Source organism: Triturus cristatus, chromosome 3_2 (assembly GCF_964204655.1).
Source record: "Triturus cristatus chromosome 3_2, aTriCri1.1, whole genome shotgun sequence".
NCBI classification, from domain to species: domain Eukaryota; kingdom Metazoa; phylum Chordata; class Amphibia; order Caudata; family Salamandridae; genus Triturus; species Triturus cristatus.
The window spans coordinates 32147278-32172794 of NC_140584.1; the positions used below are offsets into that span (position 1 = coordinate 32147278).

The following is a 25517-nucleotide window of genomic DNA, read 5'->3' on the forward strand; positions in this document are numbered from 1 at the left end:
AAAAGTAAAGTAGTACGTCAATCACAGCGCCGTCAGCACAAGTACAGCAGTTAAGCTGAAGCAATCAGTACATGGTTCATGCTCCAGCTAAAAGAAGAGGATGTGAAGCAAGCATGTGCTGGCCAATTAGACGGCAGGAAATAAGAGGGACATTGAAGCCATCAAATGCTAAACTATGGGGGGGGCCTGCAAGCATCTTGTTGTATACAATATCTCTAGCAAGCGATACACAATTACGCTGTTACAGACAAAACCTAAAAAAATGGTTGTAAAAACCTACCACCTAGACTTCACTGGAGATAAATACCCTACGAATTATAAATCTGTTTTTTTTCTTCCCCTATTTCCTGTCAAAAAGAAGGGAATGAAACAGGGATAACGTCTTGTTAAGGACTTGATGATGGTAAACCTACGGAACAACAGAGATGGTTCAACGAGGACCTCAAGAAATCCAAGAAACTATGCCGCTCCCTTGAAAAGGCCTGGAAAAAAGACTCATCCACCAGCAACAAGGACGCCTTCAAAAACGCCATCCGTACTCACCACCAACTGATCCGAAAAGCCAAAAAAACAGCATTCAAGGATCGACTCGACAACAACGCCCACAACAGCAAGGAACTTTTCAACATCGTCAAGGAATTTTCCAACCCCTCGGCCAACTCCAACGACATCACCCCCTCTCAAACTCTCTGCGACTCCCTAGCCTCTTTTTTCCACAACAAGATTGCTGACATCCACAACAGCTTTGACAACCAACCCGAAAGCCAACCCACCCTACCATCAGCTGACTATCTTCCCCCCGTTAACACCCTCAACGCCTGGAACCCAATCACCACTGAGGACACCATCCGCCTGATGAATTCCATCCACTCTGGATCCCCCACAGACCCATGCCCTCACCACATCTTCAACAAAGCAGACTCCGTCATAGCCCCGCACCTCCGAGACGTCATCAACTGCTCCTTCAACTCCGCTACCTTCCCAGAAGACTGGAAACACGCTGAACTCACCGCACTTCTGAAAAAACCAACAGCAGACCCCACCGAACTCAAAAACTACCGCCCCATCTCACTTCTTCCATTCCCGGCCAAAGTCATCGAGAAAGCTGTCAACAACCAGCTCGCCGCCTTCCTCGAAGCCAACAAATCCCTCGACTCCTCACAATCTGGCTTCCGAGCAAAACACAGCACTGAGACCGCCCTCATCGCAGCAACAGACGACATTCGAACTCTACTGGACATTGGAGACACAGTCGCCCTCATCCTCCTCGACCTCTCTGCTGCCTTCGACACAGTCTGCCACAGCACCCTTTTACAGCGCCTCAAAAACATCGGAATCCAAGGAAAGGCACTGGAATGGATCACCTCGTTCCTCTCCGGAAGAACCCAGAGAGTCCGCCTCCCTCCATTCAAGTCCGAGGCCTCTGAAATCATCTGCGGCGTACCACAAGGATCCTCACTCAGCCCCACCCTCTTCAACGTATACATGAGCCCCCTCGCGACCATCGCCCGCCAACACAACCTCAACATCATCTCTTACGCGGATGACACTCAACTGATCCTTTCTCTCACCAAGGACCCCAGCACCGCCAAAACTAACCTACACGAAGGAATGAAAGAAGTCGCCGAATGGATGAAACAAAGCCGTCTGAAACTGAACTCAGACAAAACAGAAGTCCTCATCTTAGGTAAATCCCCCTCTGCTTGGGACGACTCCTGGTGGCCGGAAGCCCTCGGAAAAGCACCCATCCCGACAGACCACGCACGGAACCTTGGCGTCATCCTGGACTCTTCACTCTCAATGAACAGACAAGTCAGCGCCGTATCCTCATCCTGCTTGAGCATCCTTCGCATGCTCAGAAAAACATTTCGCTGGATCCCCACCGAAACAAGGAAAACAGTCACCCATGCTCTGGTCACGAGCCGACTGGACTACGGAAACACCCTCTACGCAGGTACCACCGCCAAACTACAGAAGAAACTACAACGAATCCAAAACGCCTCAGCCAGGCTCATATTAGACATCCCACGCAACGAACACATCTCGGGTCACCTTAAAGACCTCCACTGGCTACCCGTCAATAAGAGGATCACTTTCCGACTGCTTACCCACGCACACAAATCACTCTACGACATCGGACCAGATTGCCTCCACTCTCGACTGTCCTTCTACACCCCCTCCCGCCAACTTCGATCTTCCAGCCAAGCATTCGCCACTGTCCCTCGCATCAACAAAACCACCATTGGAGGCAGATCCTTCTCATACCTGGCTGCCAAAACATGGAACTCACTCCCCGCTTACCTTCGCCTCACCCAGAATCACCTAGCGTTCAGAAAACAACTTAAAACGTGGATATTTGACAAATAACCCCCCTCCCCTCCCCAAGCGCCTTGAAACCCTCTGGGTATGTAGTGCGCTATATAAATTTTATGACTTATGACTTAGTTTAGTGTGCTGTTTCTATGTCCGATATTTTCATAGCTTTTCCAGGCTGGCTTGATGTCTGCTGCAGGTTTGCATTTCCACATTTCTGTCTGCCCAAGTCAAACATTTCCTGTGATTTTGTATAATCAAGAACTAAAATTAACACTAAGTTCTTCAATCTGGCCTAAATTCACCTTCTGACGCTTTTTCCAAATATGTGATTGTTGTAGTAGACATGAGTGGCCATGTGTCCTCCTACCTCTAAGATAGGCTAGTCAATACTGATGCTCGGCAGACTTTTTCATATGTTTACAAACACAGAACATCCTTAACACCAAGGTCTCTAAATCAGTGGTGTCAAGTCTATTGTCTCTCTCACCATGCGAGCAATGCAATAGTTGGGCGCTGTTTTAGAGACAAAAAATACGTTTATTCCATCAGAGTAATGACTGTTTTGTATTCAGGACAATCTTGTCACGTTCAATGTGGGCTTATATCCACACTGAATGGGTATCTTCCCTTTGGTGCTCAAGGACGTTGGGTATCTTGTCACCTAGCACCAGATGGTACCCGAATGTCAGGAAAAAACAATGCAGCCAAAATGTTGGAGATTAGGAAAACTAATTCTTGTTGAATAACTTTAAAACTCAATTTCTTCAGATGAGGTGCAACTTGAAGAAGACTTTGCTAAGTGTTCCAAGGAGTTGATTGTTCCTTCCAAATGTGGCCTAGATCGACCCTCGGTAATGAGCATTGTACGATTAGTCATGGTATGTGTTATTTGGGTTAGTTCATGAATGGTAGATGAGATTCCAAGAGATGATTGGGTGACACAAATGGTGCCTGAGGAAACGTAGCTTGCGGGCGCCGATGAAGGAACTGGTAATTCCATTAGTACCATACATCGACATCAATGGAGGTGGCCTATTCTAACAAAACCTGGGCAGTCCAAAAGCACATTTCAATACAGGTGAGTCTTAAGCATATTAAATAATGTGGAAAGCACAGAAGGTTACACTTTTGGACAGTGGTGCTGTTTACACAAAACTATGTGCAGCAAATATATTTCAATTTAGGTGGTCTTTAGGGAGATATAGCATATCAACAGTGGTCCTACAAAATGTACCTTTGGTGCTATGAACACATTGATTCCATCCCTTTCACATGATGTGAACCTTTAACAAAGTAAATAGTGTAATCAGCAGAAAGGCAAGCAATGTAATAGTAGAAGTACAACCAGGTTCACTTAACCGCAGTTGTGCAGGACACTCAAACATGCAGATCGGAATACATATTCAATTCAGGTGGACTCCAAATAAAATAAATAGTTTGAGAGCAAAGTTATATCAATCAAAATACAAATTTTGGTCAATTCGGGTGAGTCGTAAGCTGATGAAATAGTGTAGTTGTCACCTCACACCACAGCACATGTCGGAGCATAGAAAGATTTCATTATCAAATTGTTTCAGACTTGAATGATGGTCAGAGTTCTTCAGAGTCTGGCAAGATGCCATACTTAACGTGTCGATCTCGAAGGGCTGTGAAACATATCATAATCCCTGTTGTCTTCAGGTGTTATAATACCGCTGTATTATTAAGATAACAAGAGATGTTCTACCTTGTGTCGGGTGGCCTAGAATAATTTCACAATGTATTTGAGGACATCTAGTGACAGTGGGATCAAACTCCATTTCACTACGTTGCATGAGGTGTTTATAAGGGTGGTATCTGGGTTGCTAGACTTGTTGATCATATGAATAATGGGGTACATCTTTATGATGTCTGCTTGTTTGATGGCTGTGAAATTCTGCAAACGGTCAGCAAAATGGTTTGGCTGAACTCTTGCTTGCATTTGATCCTTGTGTATGTTTTCGGGCAGGGTGGTTCTAGTGAAAATGATTACAGAATTACAAAGTAATGAGAATCCAATATGGCATAGAAAAAGTAGTATAAAAGGCAATAAAGCTTTAATAAATTTTTGTAAAGTTACTTTAAATGTATTTCTATTAAATGAGTTCTGTATTTGAACTGAAAATACGTATTCAGTCATTCTTATCACCTTACATGCGTTAACATAAATAGAACACGCTACCAGTTGATTCTTAAACCTACTGTTAAGCCAGACTTCTCCAGCTCCTTTAGGAGGAGAGCGATCAATTCACCATCAGCTTAACTGAACAAGTAGGAGTTAACTGGGTGATTTTGGTGAGGGCTGGCACCCGTCACCTTCCAAAAGATCCCAGTGAAGTGTACTTGCTTTCCCTAATTTACATATGAATGGTTACAAATGTACATGTTAGTTTTGTTGATGCCCACTGTGACAGTGTTGGTCTATTTCCCCTTCTACAGTTTGTGAAAAGAGTATGATTTTGCTATATTCTCTTATCTTATTGGTATTAGGCTACCGATGTCACTGTACTAAATTTCGCTAACCAAACTTGTTTTTTATACTGGAACGTGATACTTCAGTTGATTTTTATTATTTTTTGGTTGTTTATTCCAGTTGACATATTAAAAATCAAAACCAAACTGGCATAAGCAACTGTCAGCAAAACCACTCAAAATACTACTCTTGGCAAATAGTATTTCGCAACAGAATTTTATCCCCAACTGATGTTTTATCTGTGCACTTCTCTTTTATGAAATTAAATAAATCAATATTTTTTTGTAACAAAGGCGTAATACTTTTTATTCTAGACTGTTTCCAACTCTCATTTGCTCAGAGTTAGGTTACGTGTGGGAGCTAGAACTTCAACTCAGTTTTCTGGGTGTCTCAGCTGACCATTTAGCATGAACCCAGTTTTGCAGAGGTCACCGGCATACATATAATCTCCAATGCGCACCTTGAGTTTGATAGTTAGCCCCTTAATTAAAAGTGCATTTAAATTGCTGAGTGTCATGACTGATATAGCGTATTTCTTGGGTGTGACAATGAGCAGTTCATGCTTAGATACTGTACTTGCTTCTGTTTTCATGTGACAGCCCTGGCAGCCGTGTTACTACTACCTCCTCCCCTCACCTACCCAGAGTATTTGGCAGGTGGATTGAAATATTCTATCTGATCCGATCAGTCAACCGACCTGTTGACAATCACAGCGGTTTACATGTTAGTATAGTCATAAGTAAAACGTGGGCATTTTAGCCCTTGGAAATTTCAATGGAAGGCATCATGGATATTGAACCATCAAAAAGTGACTTTATCTGTATGACCATTTTCAGACAGTTTTTAATTGTAGCCCTGCTAAGCTGCTATTTTTATGTGAAAAGCAACACATTGTTATTGTCAAAGCTATTCTAAAGCTTTGTTTTTCTTTAAGGTGAAAAAGGAGTGGGAAGAAGCTGAGCGCCAGGCTAAGAACTTGCCAAAGACTGAAAGGCAAACTCTTATCCAGGTAATTGTATTGTATAGCCCTGGCATGTAACACACAGCACTTAGCTAAACAGTCCTACTAACTGAATCGTCTTTGCTCCTTCAAAGAAACATGGCTACAGATCGCACTGTTAGGTCTCGCCTATAACAGTGCATGTGCTAGCACATGCGTTCTAGAGTGCAAGAGATAGTGATTTTCAGCAAGGGGCTTGAAACTCATCCTTTGCTTACCATTCATGGTCTCCATCGCCACTTTCATTGGCTAACTCCAAATTGGGCAGTGCCTGTCGTCTTCACTTCCTCTTCTTTCACCTGAAGCATGGACTAAGCACTAATTGCTTCATTTTGATTAAGTTCCTTTCGCTGCTGGAACTGTGACTGAGGTACTATTGTTATACTATCTTCACTTGTCTTCCTTGTTGCTTCTCCCCTCCCATCCCTTGCCCACCTTGTCAGTTGAATCTTCCCTCCCATCCCTACTCCTCTTTGACCGTGTTGCTTCTTCCCAAATGTTCCTCACCCGCCAGCTATCTGTGTTGCCCCTTCACTGCTGACCCCCACCCTCTTGCCTGTTTCCTCCCACCCTTTCATTGTCCATGTTGCCTCTTCCCGCCCACGCTGCTGTTGTATGTGTTGCTTCTTCCCTCCCACCCTCCCTTTGTCCGTGTTGCCTCTTCCCTCCCACCCTCCCTTTGTCCGTGTTGCCTCTTCCCTCCCACCCTCCCTTTGTCCGTGTTGCCTCTTCGCTCCCACCCCCCCTTTGTCCGTGTTGCCTCTTCCTTCCCACCCTCCCTTTGTCCGTGATGCCCCTTCCCTCCCTTTGTCTGTGTTGCCAGTTCCCTCCCACCCTCCCTTTGTCCGTGTTGCCTCTTCCCTCCCACCCTCCCTTTGTCCGTGTTGCCTCTTCCCTCCCACCCTCCCTTTGTCCGTGTTGCCTCTTCCCTCCCACCCTCCCTTTGTCCGTGTTGCCTCTTCCCTCCCATCCTCCCTTTGTCCGTGTTGCCTCTTCCCTCCCACCCTCCCTTTGTCCGTGTTGCCTCTTCCCTCCCACCCTCCCTTTGTCCGTGTTGCCTCTTCCCTCCCACCCTCCCTTTGTCCGTGTTGCCTCTTCCCTCCCACCCTCCCTTTGTCCGTGTTGCCTCTTCCCTCCCACCCTCCCTTTGTCTGTGTTGCCTCTTCCCTCCCACCCCCCCTTTGTCTGTGTTGCCTTTTCCCTCCCACCCTCTCGTTGTCCATGTTGACTTAGTTGTCCGCATTTGCCTCTCCCCTTCCATCCCCCTGATGTCTGTTTTGCCCCCCCCCCAACCTCATAAGGGGACAAAAAGCACTATGAAGCGGCCCAGCGCTGGCTACGTCAAAACGCTTTTTCGTTTTTTGAGCTTCCCCCCCATTTCCATGTCAAAGTACTTTTTTTTCTTAAATATATCCTTGCTACGCAGCAGCTCTACAACATGGCTAAAAGAAATTGACAAAGACCATAGCTCTCACATAGGTGAGCCATATTGGGTTTGCCAGTGCCCATTTTTGTTCTGGAATGCAGTGCATCCCTCATCATGTTCTGAAAGAGTGTGTATAGCTTTAAAGCAGCGTTGTAGCCAATCTGTATATGAACCCTGTGTACATAATTAACTTAAACTACTCTTGAGAAACCAAAATATATAACTGGGAAATTCAGATTCTTGTTGTATTATGATGCCAGAAGAGTAACCTGATCATCTTTTTATGGAAGGAGATATGCCCGAACGTCCAGAGCTGCTGACTGGAACTGGGGAACCAGATTTGAGTCAATGCATCTGCTCAAAGATCCTATGTTTCTGGGCAAATAACTTAAACTTCCAGTGCTTAAAAAATAATAATATGACTTTGGATAATGTAATTTAGTGCTCACAAAAAATCTCTAATGCCTTTGGGCAGGGTTTGTACTATATAAAACGGTAAAAAAGAATATACAATGAAATCACAAATAAGTAAATGGTAGCAGGCCGCTTTAATCCAATAGTTTTTGATCTATGCGCCATTAGGCCACTAGGCTAGGACAATTTCTCAAAGCCGACTGATTGCACCTGACATAACGTTTTCCCATTGAATCATTCAGACCTATTGCCTTGATCATAGGCGTGTCACCATAACCGACTCGGTCCTGCCTAATTTAGCATAAGATGTCTTACAATGCAAAAAACAAACAGCCTCATGCATCAAGCCAAAATCCAGTCGGTAAAATACCGAATCGCTAATAACTCCCGTTAGCGAGTAAAAAAAACCGAATCAACCCAAATGCAAAAATCGCAATTTAAGGAATCCTTAAATAGCGATTCCTTAAATTGCGATTGCATTTAAGGAATCCCAAATTGAGATTCCTTAAATGCAATGCATTAAAGTTAAAAAATTAGCGATTACGCTAATAGGGGGAGCAAATTACCATGAAGATGAACTTCATGGTAATTTGCAAAAACTTAGAAAAATGCACTTTTGTGCATTTTTCAAAGTTTCATGTTGCGCGCACACATGCCCTTAGAGCATGTGTGTGTGCAACATATGTGCACATATCAATTTCAGGGGTGCCAGGCGTCCCTCCACAAAGACGGTATACGCCTGCCGGTGGAACAAATTTGTGGCATGGTGCACAGCAAAGGCTGTGGATCCCCTTTCCGCCCCTCTTTCTGAGGTTCTCTTCTTTCTTTGGCCCGGCAGGGCTCTGCCCTGGGCACCCTGAAAGGTTATCTTGCTGCCATCTCCGCCTTCTTGCGGCTTCCTGATCAGCCTTCTCTTTTCAAGTCCCCTGTGGTTACACGCTTTCTCAAAGGCATTACTCACACGTTCCCTCCTGTCCCTTTTGTAATGCCTCAATGGGACTTGAATCTGGTCTTGACATTCCTGATGTGCGCTCCCTTCGAGCCTCTTCACAATTGTCCTCTTCGTCTTCTGACTCTTAAGACTGCTTTTCTGGTAGCCATCACCTCGGCTAGACGGGTGAGTGAGCTCCAGGCTTTATCTTCAAAGCCTCCTTTTCTCTCTGTTCATCCGGACAAGGTTGTCCTTCGGCCTCGTCCTTCCTTTCTTCCGAAAGTGGTGACTCCATTTCATCTTGGGCAGTCTGTCACCTTGCCCACCTTCTTTCCGCCTCCGCATCCTTCCAAAGAGGAAGAGAGGCTCCACCGTCTGGACCCAAAACGTGCGCTCTCCTTTTATCTGGACCGCACAAAACAGTTCCGGGTGGATGACCAGCTTTTTGTTGGGTACGTGGGCGCTAAGAAGGGGAAAGCTGTGCACAAACGGACCATCTCTCGGTGGGTCGTTTTGTGTATCAAAATTTGCTATTCTTTGGCAAAAAAGGACCCTCCTGTTGGGCTGCGCGCCCATTCTACTCGGGCCACAGCGGCTACTACTGCTTTGGGACGGGGAGTCCCTTTGCAGGACATCTGTCAGGCGGCGACGTGGGCTTCGTTACACACGTTTGCCAGGCATTATTGCCTTGACAGCCAAGTCCGGAGGGATGGCTTCTTTGGCCGTTCTGTCCTCCAGGACTTTCTGGTGTGATCTTGGTTCGCAGACCCACCACCGGGGATGGTATTGCTTGGGTATCTATTCTAAGGTGAGGAATCTAACTAACGTGTTTCTTTCAGATGAACAAGTTACTTACCTTCGGTAACGATGTATCTGTAAGAAACATTAGTTAGTTAGATTCCTCACCGACCCACCGATCCTCCCCGTTCTGCGAACTGACATCTAGGGTTAAGGTTATCCTTTTCAGGCCCCTAGATTTTATTTTTGGCACCAGTGTCGGGCTTTGCATGGCTCTGCGTTCCTGGCGCGGAAGGCTATGTACAAGAACTGACGTCAGCGCGCGAGGGCGGCGTCTAAGTACTCCGACGTCATTCCGGCGCACGACGCCGACGACGGACGCGGAGCCGCAGACGACGCCTAGCGACGCGCAAGGGGTATTGCTGACGAAAAATCTTCCGGATCCAGTCTGACGCCTGGGGATATTCTAAGGTGAGGAATCTAACTAACTAATGTTTCTTACAGATACATCGTTACCGAAGGTAAGTAACTTGTTCTTGTGGCTGATGAAGTGCTTCAAAAAGGTAGCTACAAATGTACTGTGTGGCATTGTGTATTCCCTTAGATTTCCTTACATCGCCTATTAATACTCTTATAGTCCATTTTTATTCTCCCAACCCCTGCAATATAGGTTTTAGATTATGCAGTGCATGTATCTTGAAAAGACAAGTGCAGTAAGGATGTATGCGGCTATTGCTTTTCATTATGCAAACAGATGGGAATTCTGGGATGTAAGACTTCCGAGTTTAAGGGAGTACCATCTCAAGGTTTCTTAAGAACAGGGTCAACGGTGTTATTTGCCATGGCCTCCAGGGACAGGCTGCCAGGGTGGTATTCTGGCTTGGTATCCCGTTGCCCTTGTACAATGCCCAGTTAGGTTGTACTGGCTCTATGACCTGGCAGTGGTTGTGAAGCTGGCTGCCACTGGGCATCCAAATTCAAAAATCATTCCTATTTAGTTATCTAAATTGACCCATTATCTGCTAACATGGAGCGAATCTTGGAAGGCCTGTCAAGAGGTTGCATGGGCAGAAGATTTCGAATGTGTTTGAGAGGGGAGAAGTAGGGACTGTTGAGCTGTTTCCTTCTGGCAGAAGGCACAATAGCAGGGGAGCTTGTTCTCAAGAGATAAATGGGCTGCATGCACAACATCTCCTCCTGTTTCTCACTCAAAATCGTCATCATATCCCTAAATGAAATTACATACTTACCACTGCCCAATGCTCTAACCCATTCCCACTCTCGCCTGCTCATCTTAGAGTGGACCCTTCTTTGCTATTGATCGCTGCGCGACCAAGCTCATCAAACGACTACAATGCATCCAATACGCCTCGGCACGACTGATCCTTGACGTACCACGCCACGGCCTCATCACCTCCCACCTGAGGGACCTGCACTGGCTCCCCGTCAGCAAGAGAATATCCTTCAAGCTCCTCATCCACGCACACTAGGCACTCCACAAGACCGGCCCAGCCTACCTCAACAGACGACTCTCCTTCTACATCCCCAACCGCCAGCTACGCTCCGCCGACCTGTCACTTGCCACTGTCCCGTGCATCCGAAGAACAACCACCGGCAGGAGATCCTTCTCCCACCTCGCCGCCAAGACATGGAAAACCCTCTCACTGAGCCTACGACAGACCCAAGACCTGCTGACCTTCAGGAGGATGCTCAAGACATGACTGTTCAATCAGTAGCCCCCCCCCCCCCCCTCTCCCCAGCGCCTTGAGACCCTTGCGGGTATGTAGTGCTCTTTACAAATGACTGATTGATTGCGCGTGATTCCTGATCAATGATGCATTAGAAGTCCCATTTGTGAGTTACAAATAAGAGACAGAGAAGTGAAGGGGATTTTGAGCCAGGCCAGCTGATGTCACTGAGAATGTGTCACTAGCAGTGTATCCAGACTGGGTGTGAGAAGGTCTGTTTACAGCAATCTGTTAAAAGCATGCGAGGCTCCTTTTTGAAATACTGATAATTGAGGCCAGTTGACTGACATGATGATTCTTTGTCTTTTCAGCATTTCCAAGCTAGGGTGGAGTCCCTGGAGAAGGAAGCAGCAAGCGAGAAGCAACAACTAGTGGAGACTCACCTGGCTCGTGTAGAGGCAATGCTGAACGACCGCCGCAGCATTGCATTGGAGAATTACCGTGCTGCACTGCAGTCAGATCCTCCACGGGTATACCAGTTGTACCTCATTCTGTAGGGCAACACTTTTCGAAGTACCTTGCCATGTGTTGTTAAAAACCTGGTGGAATGGCGCAGACTGTCTTCTTTTATTATTTTCACAGGTTGACTGACTAAAATACTAATCCCGACTCTTAGAAAATAACAGTGATTTTATCCAGTGATGCCATAAAGCGTTGAGATTGATTTTAAAGGTGGCTTAACCTGCATGTACATCTTTTACAACACACTTGGGTTAAAGTCTGACTAGAGTTCTACACTGACGTTTCGTATTGGGACTAGGTTAGAATGGATTTAAGTTGTACCTTTTGGTTTGTAGAAAGCATGCAATGTTTTATATTTTTTTTATGTTTTGTTAAGGCCATTTGTATTGCATATTCCCACAATTTGTATGGTTAGAATTACTTTTGAATCTTGGTGCTCTTTATGGTTCCGGGAATCTCGTTGACTGGACTCAAAGTGCTCTGTTGGTATTTTACTTGGCTATGCTCCCTATTGTTTAGATGTGTCACATTGAGTAATGGCAGACTCGGTGGAATAGACAAAACATTTCTATGCTGGCTTTCAGTTTATTTCTAACTGCACCACAATTTTCAGCAATGAGAACTGGTGGCTCGTTTCACATCAATTTGCCTATAAACACACACATTTGGTCATTGGGATAAAGTTGAATACTGACCCCCATTCTCCTGGTTACACAAACATATTGACCACTAAAATACATGCTCTGCATACCGTCAACCTTTCTGATAGTTTATGGTATCGTTTCTTGTCGATCTAGGTGGTGGACAGTGAGCGCAGTAGAAACTTCAAATTCCTCATATTACACGACTTCTTCACAATAGCATCAGGACACGTTATTTAAGCAGACATCTGGCCCCTAGGTGTCCTACGAATCAAGGAAAGCAGGCCTCTTTTCTTTTATGAGGGCGATTTCTTTCAGTCTGGGATGCCAGCATACTGTTATTGAATCTCCGATACAAAAGTGTTTCCACTAAGTTATAATTCTTCTAGCTATTTCAAGTTTAGTCCCAATCTTTAAATGCGGATTAAAGATTTGATTGCGTTGGTAATACAGCTAATTTCTTTCTTTCTAGCCTCATCGTATTTTACAAGCCCTGAAGCGATACGTGCGTGTTGAGTATAAAGACCGTCTCCACACTGTCCGCCATTACCAACATGTCCTAGCTGTAGACCCAGAAAAGGCAGCACAAATGAAATCTCAGGTACTTAAAGCATTGCTTTACAGACATATTTAGTAATACGAGTGCTGTTTGCTGAGTATGGGCCGCTGCTCTGAAGATTTGTATCAAAAGGTGGAGTTGCATTCTGTTCAGAGGTGTGATCCTGTCCTACCCTGGCAGCGCCTTGTGTTACATTGAATATAAAGTAGTAATTACTAGCAGTATTTTTGTTGTTACTTAAGTATTGATGCACAGCCAGCCCTGTATAGCTTTTGATATTTATGTTTAGTTTTGTCAACTGATCAAAACTTATTGGGAGCAAACTTTCCAAACCCAATTTGTTTTTAAATATAATTGTTAGAACTAATTTAAATGTTTTAACATGATTGAAACTATTAAGATCCACATAAATGACAAACAGTCCGGTTAACAGCTTAGCTGAGGAGCAGGATTTCAGAGAATTGTTAGTATTTGTAATACTACTTTCATTTTTTATGTTAAGGAGTCAATGGAAACATTTTTATTAGCAAACAAAAATGTCTGAAATCTGTTAGACACGCGTCTATCTATTGCCATTGATGACTGGAGTACACAGATGCACACATTTCTGACTGTTATTGATGAAATTAATGAGCATACGCTCTGTTTCTGTTGTGTTAAGCTGAGCGTGTTAACTTGTTTCGGAGATCAGCAGTGTCGAGGCTGTGAATAAATATAGTTTGATCAGCAGTTTGCCCTGAATCTTAAAATATACCTGTTTTAGCATGGGTGTGAAAACCCACATAAAGCTGAAATAGTTGCTAATGTGGTGTTACGTAGGCATGACAATGAATGCCTCTTGAGTCATCTGGATCTTTCTGTGCTCACTGAGCAGCTAGCTGTGATGTTGAAGATAAAGTCAGCAAAGACTACCTTACTCGACTAGTATCTAGCTTATTAAGGTCTATAGCCAACCAACACTCTCAACCTACCTAAGCTGATGGCCTAATCTTTGTTCATGAAATTAACTCTGTTGGAGAAGACGGGAGAGTGTTGAGCTGTCGACCTCAATTGCTTTTTAGTGTGCATGTCCAAGCAGGACCATGAGATTTAACTGCCTTTATCATTCAGTTTGCTTATCAGGCTCAGTCAGTGAGAGGAGATTGAGATGAACAGCTGCCAATCAGCCAGTACTTGTTCCTGTGGCCTGGTTGTGCATCTCATGCCAGAAGGTTGCTGTGCCCAATCAATGCATATTAAAAGGTTCCATAGCGCATTCTGGCATTGGTGAGGCTTTTGGCAGTAGAAGACAGTGGAATTCTTGAAGTAAATCGTTACGTTTGAAATGGGACATTTACACACAAGAGACATTGTAGAAATGTTGGCAGTGACTAGCATAAGCTCATTTGCAATAACTAGAAATATATTTATGGAAAAAAACACTGTGGCAGACTGACAAGCAGACCAAGCCCAAGATAGCAGTGGAGATGTGATCCATATGCTTCTGCCCCAGCCGTGGCCTGTTCGATGCACCTTTGTTTTAGCTGCTGCCATCCAGCAGCCTCTGAGGATGTAGTTACCCGAGAAGGCCCCCAACACAAAGTAGAAAGAAAGGGACGATGGCGTAGACTGGGTACTTGAATCATGGGTAATTAGGGAGGTGCAACATAGAGCCAGCCAGAGTGGCTGCGGCCCAAAACAGGCTGCAATAACTGATCATCAAGGTATTTTAGTAAAACACAGACTGTTTTTTTAGATCTTTACAACTTGGGTGATACTCATTGACTAGAAATTGATCAATAATCAAGAGATTTTTACTCTTGCAACACGTGTTTCACAACATGTCGCTTCATCAGGGCCAAAAATATATACTTTTCAAATGCTGTTAGTAAGGCACAGTATTGATGAGAATAATACGTTCGAGGCATATGAGCTGCAGTTCATATTCTTATGCATAGATCGCCATCTAGTGTTGGGTCCGGATGTTTGCACTTTGTTTTTGTTCGAAGAAGTCTTTCCAGTCATGAGGTATGTGACTCCTCTTTTCGGTGATAGTGCGCATGGGCATCGACTCCATCCTTGGATTGTTTTTTTTCCACCATCGGGTTCAGATGTGTATTGCTGAGCTCCGTTTCGGTACCGTTTTCGGACCCCTTCGACGTGCACTCCACTACCCTCAACGGTATTGTTATCGATTGCGGTTCCCCATTCGACTCGTATTGTCTCACCTCGGAAAACCTTCGATCGGGAAACTCGTGGCAGGCCGCCGGGTCTACCCGCGCTGAACGCGCTAGCAGTCGATGGAACAGACTCTCTTCAAGTTCTGTCCCGGGTGTCGTGCTAAGTTTCCATGCACAGACTTGAAGGAAGTATGCAGCCTCTGCTTGTCCCCGGAACAAGACGAGAACGACTGCGTTGCTTGTCAATCGTTTCGATTGAAAAATACACTTTGTGACAGTCAGGCTCGACGCCACGAGATGCAACACCTCAGTGGCTCCGCACTGGACATCTTTGGCGAATATTCCGACACTGAACATTATGCTCAAGGAGTCGAAGAAGAACTGGTCTCCGTGTCCGAGGCCGACTCCGACATGGAACAAGAGGAGCAGGTTACTCCGGGTCAACGTAGCGGGAGTAAAGATACCCCTTTGCCCCCTCAACATAAATCAAAGGCTCCAGTCCCTCCTCTGCCCTCGGGCCAAGGTCAGCACCGACAAAAAGTTTCCGACGCCCCGCCCTCAGGCCCAGCTCCGAAACCCAAAGAGAAACCTTCCAACTCGGGCCAGCCCATCTCTGATGCCGAACCAACACCTTCGGCGCCGAAACACAAGTCCAAGCATGTGTTGGTCACAATACCACAGTTGCACAAGATTCCACCTTTAACACCGAAAAGCTCTAAGCCGAAACCCTCGACGCCTAAGGGCTCGGAGCCGAAACCGGCACATACTGAGAAAGACGATCCCTCTAAAGAGCCTCGGCCCGATGCCCCGTCTTCGGATCTGAAGCAGAATCCACCCTGAAACAGGACATATTCATGCCACTCTTCCACGGAAGATGGACCTATCGGAGGACTACCCCATTCCTCTCAAAAGAAAGAGTGTGGGTACTAACCCTTCTCCCCTTTATATTCCACTTACTTCTGCCGCTGATCTCAACTTGCTCATCACACCATCAGATTCACAACCACCACTTTCACCTGACCCACAGGATGAAAGGGGATGAGGATCAGGATAGGCCACAGGACACTGACCCTTGGGAAGATTATCATACAGATCCAAACACAGACAATGACCCTGAATTATTTCCCTCCAGAGCCTCCCCACCTGACGACAACATTGAGCTCCTTAACCGGGCTGCTCCATATCATGGGGTGAAGCTCCGTAAGGAGCCTTTAGAAGAGGATTTCCCCTTTAAAACGCTTACTTCTTCCCAAAGAGCTACTCATACCTTACCAATGCTCAAAGACATGTTAAAACACATGGATGAGGTATTTAAAGACCCAAGGGCAAGGATAATTCCACCTAGGGTGGATAAAAAATATAAACCTGCTCCCACCGACCCGGTTTACATTAGAGGTCAGCTGCCCTTAGACTCTCTTTTAGTTTCCAACGCTCACAAGAAAGCTAACTCACAAACCACAGGTGACGCTCCTCCTCCTGATAAGGAGTCTGAACTTATTGATGCCTCGGGCAAAAGAGTGGCTTCACAGGTAGCAAATCACTGGCGCATTGCCAACGCTCAAGCTCTGTTGGCTCGCTACGATAGGGCTCATTACGATGAATACAAATCGAAGGCTAATGACCTTATTCAGGAAGGTAAACTTATCACCAATACATCCATTAGATGTGTCCTAGACGCAGCAGACACAGCAGCTTGTGCAGTCAACACCAGTGTAGTCTTACGCAGGCATTCCTGGCTGAGAATATAAGACTTCAAGCCAGAGGTGCAAACCTCCATCCTTAAGCAGCCATTCGATAAGGAGGATCTCTTTGGCCCAGCTGTTGATACCTCACTGGAAAAGATGAAAAAGGACACTGAGGTCACTACGTCCATGGGGGGCTTTGCAGTTACCTACCTACCTTTTGCAGCTCCTTTTATAGGGGTGGTTCAAAAACTGTCCACCGACAATCCCTCCTCTTACAAGGGCAACAACCAATCCCCCCTCTTCAAGAGGTTATTTCAGAGGAGGCTTTAGAGGAAACAGTGGTAAGGGAAGAAGCAGAGGTAACTCCACACACACTTTCCCCACAAACAAACCGTGACTTCCTTCTGCCATCCCCCGATCACTCCACCCCTGTCGGGGCAATTCCTACCTGTCTCGAATTCAATCACCTCAGACAAGTGGGTACTACAAATTATCCAATATGGTTACTGCCTGGAACTTAGAGACACTCCCCCAAATATTCTTCCAAGATCACATGCATGTCACAAGAGCATCTCGCCCCCCTAAAACAAGAGGTTCTCTCTTGGAAAAACACGCTTTAGAGCCAGTCCCATTAAAATACCAGGGGAACGGAGTATACTCCCTGTATTTTTTAATTCCCAAAAAGGACGGCTCTCTCAGGCCTATACAAGACCTCAGAGAACTAAATCTGTACATTCAGTCGGACCACTTTCACATGGTCACACTTCAATAGGTGCTCCCACTCCTTCAGCAAGGCGACTTTCTGTCCACTGTGGACTTAAAGGACGCCTATCTCCATATTCCCAATCACCCTGCTCACCGGAAATACCTCAGGTTTGTTGTGGACGGACAACATTATCAATTCAAGGTTCTCCCATTCGGAGTAACTACAGCACCCAGGGTCTTCACCAAGTGTCTGGCAGTAGTAACAGCTCATCTAAGAAGACAGCACATTCACGTCTTCCCCTACCTATAGACTGGCTAATAAAAGCCAGCTTGCAACACAGCTGCCTATGCCACACTCGAAAAACAGTCCAACTGCTTCACAACCTTGGGTTCGCTGTAAACCTCACCAAGTCTCAACTCCAACCATCCAACACACAAGTGTATCTAGGAGCCACAATAGACACTCTGAAAGCTCTAGCGTATCTAAACCCAGTAAGGATCCGCAATATGCAGACTCCAATATCACAGTTTCAGCCTCAGTACTCATTACCAGCTCGAGTGTTCATGCAATTGCTAGGAATGAGGGCATCTTGCATTTTAATTGTTCCTTACGCAAGACTCCAAATGCATCCCCTACAGGAATGCTTAGCACGTCAGTGGAACCAGGCTCAAGGTCAGTTATCAGATCTAGTGTTGGTAGATGGCCGCACCCATCGCTCTCAGCAGTGGTGGAACATACAAAACTTTTCCAAGGGGCGGCCATTCGTCGACCCGGTTCCACAGATAGTGCTAACAGCAGACGCATCGCTCACTGGTTGGAGAGCTCATCTTCAAAAACATTCCATTCAGGGCATGTGGACTCTGAAACAAAAACAACTCCACATAAACTATCTAGAACTGCTAGCAATTGTTCTAGCATTGAAAGCCTTTCAACTTCATCTAGTAGGCAAAGCTGTCCTAATTCACACAGACAACATGACAGCAATGTACTACATACAAAAACAGGGATGGGCACACACTCTCCAGCTCTCACAATTAGCCCAGAGCATCTGGAGATGGGCCATACCTAAAAAAAAAAAGTATCTCCTTGTAGAACACCTTCCAGGAGTAAACAACCAAGTTGCAGATCTGTTCAGTCGTCAACAGCAGATCCACGAATGGGAACTCCACCCTCAAGTTCTCCTCCCATTCTTCCAAATGTGGGGCTTCCCAGAGATAGATCTGTTCGCTACCCACCTAAACGCAAAATGCCCAACCTTCACGTCCAGGTATCCACACCCATTGTCCAAAGGCAATGCACTGTGGGTGAATTGGTCAGGGATATTTGCTTACGCTTTGCCGCCTCTCCCACTCATTCTATAAGTGGTTCATAAAATCAGACAGCAGTCCCTCATGCTAATCCTAGTTGCTCCCACATAGGCCCATCAACCTTGGTTCACAACCCTGTTGGACCTATCAGTAGTTCCTCACCAAAAACTACACCTTACTCCTAATCTTCTTTCTCAGAGCCATGGAGAGATAAGACATCCAGACCCCAGTGTAAGAAACTGGCTCTATATATACTGCACCAAAGTGAGGTACAGTGTGTATAGAGTCCAAGAGTCTCCAGAGGTTTGGCAGAGGTTAAAGTTAGATAGAACCTTACTCTCTAAAGTGGTAGCTTGGTCGAGCAGTAAGGCAAATGGTCTCACACACTCAAGAACTGAACTCTAGGCCAATTGTTTTGTATAAAAAAATATACTGTTTTATTTCTAGAACCAAGCAAGCCTGGTATAGATAAGCATATAAATACTTTGCAGTAGTAATTTAGTTGTTTGAGGACAGTTCAGAATTGCAGAATAACTGGTACTGGTTTTGATTACAGGTTTAAGAAAGCAGTTTGCAACACATTGCAGGTATAGTACATTCAATTGAATGGGCTTTTTAAGTAAAATGCATGTAATTACTTTTTAGATTACTTTTCTAACCACAGGACTGGATCCTAGGTTCAGCCCTGGGACATTTCCTGAAAACAGGTGAGCAAATGCGTTTTGGTTAAAGGTATGATTTTTAAGGAATATTATTGTATTTCAAAAGTTGACGCTTAGAAACGTTTTCACATAGAATCACCAATGTTATCCTATGGGAGGAAATTCCCTTAGCAGGTAAGTTGGGGTTCGAGGCATATGAGCTGCAGATCACACACTGAGGATAAGATCGCCATCTGGTGTTGGGCTCGGATGATTGCAGGTTGTTGTTGTCTTCGGAAGAAGCCTTTGGTCACGAGGTTGGTGACTCCTCCCCTGGACAACAGTGCGCATGGGCATCCACTCCATCGTCAGATTGTTTTTTTCCGCCATTGGGTTCGGATGAACTTTTTTCCGCTCCAGCAGAAAACTTCTAGCAATCAATTTAACTCCTTAATCTTCATTCCATCGACTTCGAAATCAACTCGGACCGGTTCCGGAAGCGGCTGATGGACAGGACACCCTTCAAAAAATGCCCCCAGTGTGGAGCGAAGTTCCCCCACAGTGACCACCACGAGGTTTGTAACCTCTGCCTGTCGCCGGAACACAACGAGTCCACCTGTCCAGCTTGTGCCGCTTTCCGTTCGAAGAAGACCCTCCGGGACCGAAGAGCTCGACGCCATATTATGGCCAAACCAGCTCCAGAACCGGAGGACATCTTTGCTCAAGATGTTCCCGAAGACGACACCGAAGATCTCGAGATCGTGTCCGAGGCCGACGATTCCGATGACCTCATCACTCCAGGGCAGCGTGTGAGTACCACCCCCCCTGCCCCTGCCCCATCCAAAAAGACAGTGGTCAAGACTCCGCCAGCTGGGCCCAGTCGCGACCGGAAATCCTCTTCAGAAGCCCCGCCCTCGGGCCCGGCTCCGAAGACATCTAAGCCTGTAGGTGGCTCGGGCTCGAGCAAACCTCATGTGATTGTGCCTTTAACACCCTCGGCACCGAAAAAAACACTGTCGGCACCGAAACAGGCTTCGAGACCGAAATCTCCTTCGGCACTGAAACGTTCCTCGGCACCGAAGTCTCCACCGGCGCCGAAACGTTCTTCGACATCGATGCCTAAAAGTCCCTCGGCACCGAAACATACATCGGCACCGAAACATACATCGGCACCGAAACATACATCGGCACCGAAAACTCCATCGGCTCCGAAAAATCCATCGGAACTGAAACATCCTTCGGCACCGAAAACATCATCGGCACCGAAAACTACGTCCACACCAAAAACAGCTCATAAAGACCCGAAGCGGGCGTCGCCGCCACCACCTTCGGAGCCAGATGAACTTTTTCGACCAGATCCTACTCAAAAGCGGATCTACATCAATCCTAACACTGGACATGTGACTGCCATCCCATATAAAAAACGGAAGCTGGACACTACACCTCCCCCAGCTCCCATACGGAAAAAGGACTGTGCCACTTCACCACTTCGTCCTTCTTCTCCTGTTTTACCTTCTAACCCGTCCCCCCCTCCTCCTCCTGTTTCTCCTTTACCTTTACCTTTACCACCTCCCTATCATTCACCTCCTCCACAGGATGATAATGATGACTTAGGGGGAGGGGCGGACCCTGATTTATTTAATGATCCTGTTGATCCAACCGACCCGTTTACTTTTCCAGACACAGCACCGGTAGATGACTGGTCTTATCCAATGCCTGACATGCCTGACCCCACTACCTACCCCTCCAAGCCCTCCCCTCCTGATGACCACCTAGGGTTTGGCCAACTAATAAATAGGGCAGCAACGTTCCATGGTGTCACTATGCACACGGACCCCCTTGAGGAGGATTTTCTCCTCGATACCTTTGAGCAGTCACAAAAAACTGTTCATATACTTCCCATGATTAAAGGGGTTATAAAGCATGCCACTGACGTCTTTAAAGACCCTGTTCGAGCGAGCGTTCTCAACCCCCGCATCGAAAAAAAGTACCGACCAGCCCCGCAGGACCCTGCATACATTAAAGCCCAGCTCCCTTTAGACTCCTTGGTCGTATCAAATGCCAGGAAGCGCGTTAACTCACAGACAACTGGAGAAACGCCCCCCCCCCAGACAAGGAGTCTAAGCTTTTAGAGGCCTCAGGCAAACGAGTCGCCGCACAGGCGGCGAACCACTGGCGTATTGCCAATACCCAGGCCCTGTTAGCTCGGTATGACAGGGCACATTATGACCAACTTGAGGACCTTATGCAACATCTGCCTGAACCCTTTAAGTCCCAGGCCACTGACCTCATTCAAGAAGGCAAATTAATATCTAATGCCTCCATTAAATGCGCCTTAGATGCGGCAGACACTGCTTCTAGGGCGGTCAATACTAGCGTCTTACTCAGACGACATGCCTGGCTCCGTATTTCCGGTTTTAAACCGGAGGTTCAAACCGCAATTCTGGCTCAACCTTTCAACCAAGAGCAGTTATTTGGCCCTGCAGTGGATACTGCATTAGAAAAAATGAAGAAGGATAATGAAACTGCCAAGTCTATGGGAGCACTGCAGTCTCCTCAAAACCGGGGTTCCTTTCGTCGCTCCTTTTATAGAGGAGGCTCCAAAAACACATCAACTGAGACCACGTCCACCTTTAAAAATTCTGGACAAACATCCCCTAACAGAGGTTATTTCCGGGGAGGTTATAGGGGAAACAATAACAAAGGCCGAGGGCGGGGCAATAACAACAACACCCGCACCTCCCCAGCCACCAAACAGTGACTTGCCACCACTCCCCCCAGACCATTCCACTCCGGTCGGGGGGCGACTCCAACAATTCCTACCTGTCTGGACTTCCATCACCACAGACAGATGGGTAAGACAAATTATCCAGTCTGGCTACTGCCTCGAACTCATACAATCCCCCCCAAACATACCACCCAAACAACGCCCAATGTCCTCACATCATCTCTCTCTCCTCAAACAAGAAGTTCAATCCCTGTTACAAAAACATGCGATAGAACCAGTCCCCCTTCAACATCAGGGAAAAGGGGTATATTCTCTATACTTCCTCATTCCCAAAAAGGACAAAACACTAAGGCCCATACTGGACCTCAGACTACTAAACCAGTATATACATTCGGATCATTTTCATATGACCACTCTCCAACAAGTCCTCCCACTCCTACAACAGAGAGACTTCCTTGCCACATTAGACCTCAAGGACGCATACTTTCACATCCCTATGCATCCCGCTCACAGAAAATATCTACGATTTGTGGTAGATGGGCAACACTATCAATTTACAGTTCTCCCATTCGGAGTAACAACAGCACCCAGAGTGTTCACCAAGTGCTTAGCAGTCGTGGCAGCGCACCTCAGAAGACAACAGATCCATGTCTTCCCCTATCTGGACGATTGGCTCATAAAAGCCAATACATACCAAAAATGCGTTCTCCACACTCATCGCACGATTCAAACTCTCCACGATTTGGGATTCACTATCAACTACCCCAAATCCCACCTACAACCTTCCCACTTACATCAGTATCTAGGAGCAACCATAGATACATCCAAGGCCATTGCTTATCCCAGCACTGCCAGGATAGCCAGTATACAAAATCTCATCTCTCAGTTTCAAACTCATCCATCTCTTCCAGCAAGAGTGTTCATGCAGCTCCTAGGCATGATGGCGTCATGCATCTCCATAGTCCCACACGCACGACTTCAAATGCGTCCCTTACAGGAATGTTTAGCACAACAGTGGAACCAAGCTCACGGACAACTTACCGATCTGGTGTTGGTGGACAGTCGCTCACTTCGCTCACTGAAATGGTGGAACACCATCAACCTGTCCAAAGGGCGACCGTTCTTAGAGCCTCTTCCACAAGTTGTGCTAACTACCGACGCATCTCTCACGGGGTGGGGAGCCCACCTCCTTCACCATACCACTCAGGGCAGATGGACCAGTCAACAAAAACTGCTCCACATCAACCACCTGGAACTCTTAGCAGTGTTCCTAGCACTAAAATCCTTTCAAGTTCACCTAAAGAACAAAACTGTCCTCATACGCACAGACAACATGACGACAATGTATTATATACAGAAACAGGGAGGGACACACTCTCCCCAACTGTCCCAACTGGCACAGCAAATCTGGAGATGGGCAATTCCCCAAAACATCTATCTGTTAGCAGAACATCTCCCAGGGATCCACAATCAGGTGGCCGACCTCCTAAGTCGCCACACACAGCAGATCCACGAATGGGAACTACACCCCAAGGTTCTACTCCCCTTCTTCCAAAAGTGGGGACAACCAGACATAGACCTGTTCGCCACTCCCGAAAACACAAAATGCCCAACCTTCGCCGCCAGATTTCCACACCCACAGTCCAAGGGCAATGCCCTATGGATGAACTGGTCAGGCAGATTTGCGTACGCCTTTCCGCCTCTCCCACTAGTTCCATTTGTGGTACGCAAACTGAAACAACAGTCACTAACACTAATACTAGTGGCTCCCACTTGGGCACGTCAACCGTGGTTCACCACGCTTCTAGAACTATCCTTAGTTCCACATCAAAGACTACGCCTCTCCCCGGATCTATTAACCCAGAACCATGGAGAAATCAGACACCCAGATCCTCAAACACTGAACCTAGCGATCTGGCTCCTGAGGTCTTAGAGTTCGGTTACCTCAATCTCCCTCCAGACTGTATGAATATCATAAAGGAAGCCAGACGCCCTACTACTAGAGCGTGTTATGCCGCTAAATGGAAACGATTTGCCATCTACTGCGCTAATAATGACATACATCCATTGGACGCTTCCATCCAAAACATCATTTGCTATCTACTACACTTGCAAAGATGCAATCTAGCGTATTCCTTTATACGTTTACACCTAGCAGCCTTGGCAGCCTACTTGCAAAATAGGCAACACCTGTCCCTTTTTAAGGTACCAGCCATCAAAGCGTTTATGGAAGGTCTCAAAAGAATCCTTCCCCCAAGATTGCCACCTGCACCAGTGTGGAATCTCAATGTGGTTCTAACAAGACTCATGGGTCCCCCATTTGAACCTATGCACAAATGTGAATTACAATTCCTAACATGGAAGGTAGCTTTCCTTATCGCAATCACTTCCCTACGCAGAGTAAGTGAAATACAAGCCCTTACACTAGAGGAACCTTTCTTACAACTACACCGTAACAAAGTGGTTCTTAGGACAAACCCTAAATTTCTTCCAAAAGTGATTTCCCCTTTCCACCTTAACCAATCAGTAGAGCTACCGGTCTTTTTCCCAAACCCAGACTCCGTAGCTGAAAGGGCCCTACATACCTTAGATGTCAAAAGAGCCTTGCTTTATTACATCGACAGGACAAAACCCTTTCGAAAGACAAAACAACTCTTTGTTGCTTTCGCACCACCACATAAAGGCAACCCAATCTCCAAATCAGGTATAGCCCGGTGGATAGTTAAATGCATCCAAATATGCTACCTCAAGGCTAAACGTACACTTACAGTTCCCCCAAGGGCGCACTCCACCCATAAAATAGGGGCTTCTATGGCCTTCTTAGGTAACATTCCCTTAGAAGACATTTGCAAGGCAGCCACGTGGTCTACCACGCATACCTTCACTAAACACTATTGTGTTGATGTGCAGGCCAAACAACAGGCCTCCGTGGGCCAGGCTGTCCTAAAAACTTTATTTCAAGCTGCTGCAACGGATACAGGCGACCACCGCTAAGGGGAAGCACTGCTGTATAATCTATCCTCAGTGTGTGATCTGCAGCTCATATGCCTCGAACGGAATATGCTACTTACCAGTATGCATCTGTTCTTGGCATGTAGAGCTGCAGAGTCACACACGCCCGCCCGCCTCCCCGGGACCTGTATCTGTTCCAGCATCCGTCTTACTTAGACATTACACATGGACATCCTTTCTTTCATTTCTATACACTCCATCTTTTCCCATCATGGCGAAAAACAATCTGACGATGGAGTGGATGCCCATGCGCACTGTTGTCCAGGGGAGGAGTCACCAACCTCGTGACCAAAGGCTTCTTCCGAAGACAACAACAACCTGCAATCATCCGAGCCCAACACCAGATGGCGATCTTATCCTCAGTGTGTGACTCTGCAGCTCTACATGCCAAGAACAGATGCATACTGGTAAGTAGCATATTCCTTATCGTTACTTTTTCTTACTCAGGGCTGGATTCTGGATTCAGCACTGGGACATTCCCTCAAAACAGTTGAGAAAATGCGTTTTGGTTAATCGGCTGATTTTTAAGGAATATTTGCAGTTTTCAAAAGTC

At 46.2% G+C, this 25517-nt stretch overlaps 1 protein-coding gene across 10 annotated transcripts in view; it reads left to right on the forward strand.

The window, feature by feature from the left end:
• Positions 1-25517, forward strand: part of APLP2 (amyloid beta precursor like protein 2) — a 697478-nt gene that overhangs the window by 500748 nt on the left and 171213 nt on the right. For 8 of the 10 annotated variants that reach the window (XM_085647208.1, XM_085647210.1, XM_085647209.1 and 5 more), the window contains 3 exons: positions 5742-5816; positions 11376-11534; positions 12640-12768. In XM_085647208.1, the coding sequence (XP_085503334.1) occupies positions 5742-5816; positions 11376-11534; positions 12640-12768 (363 nt within the window). The remainder of the gene's footprint in view (positions 1-5741; positions 5817-11375; positions 11535-12639; positions 12769-25517) is intronic. The other 2 variants (XM_085647211.1, XM_085647213.1) reach the window with 1 other exon arrangement.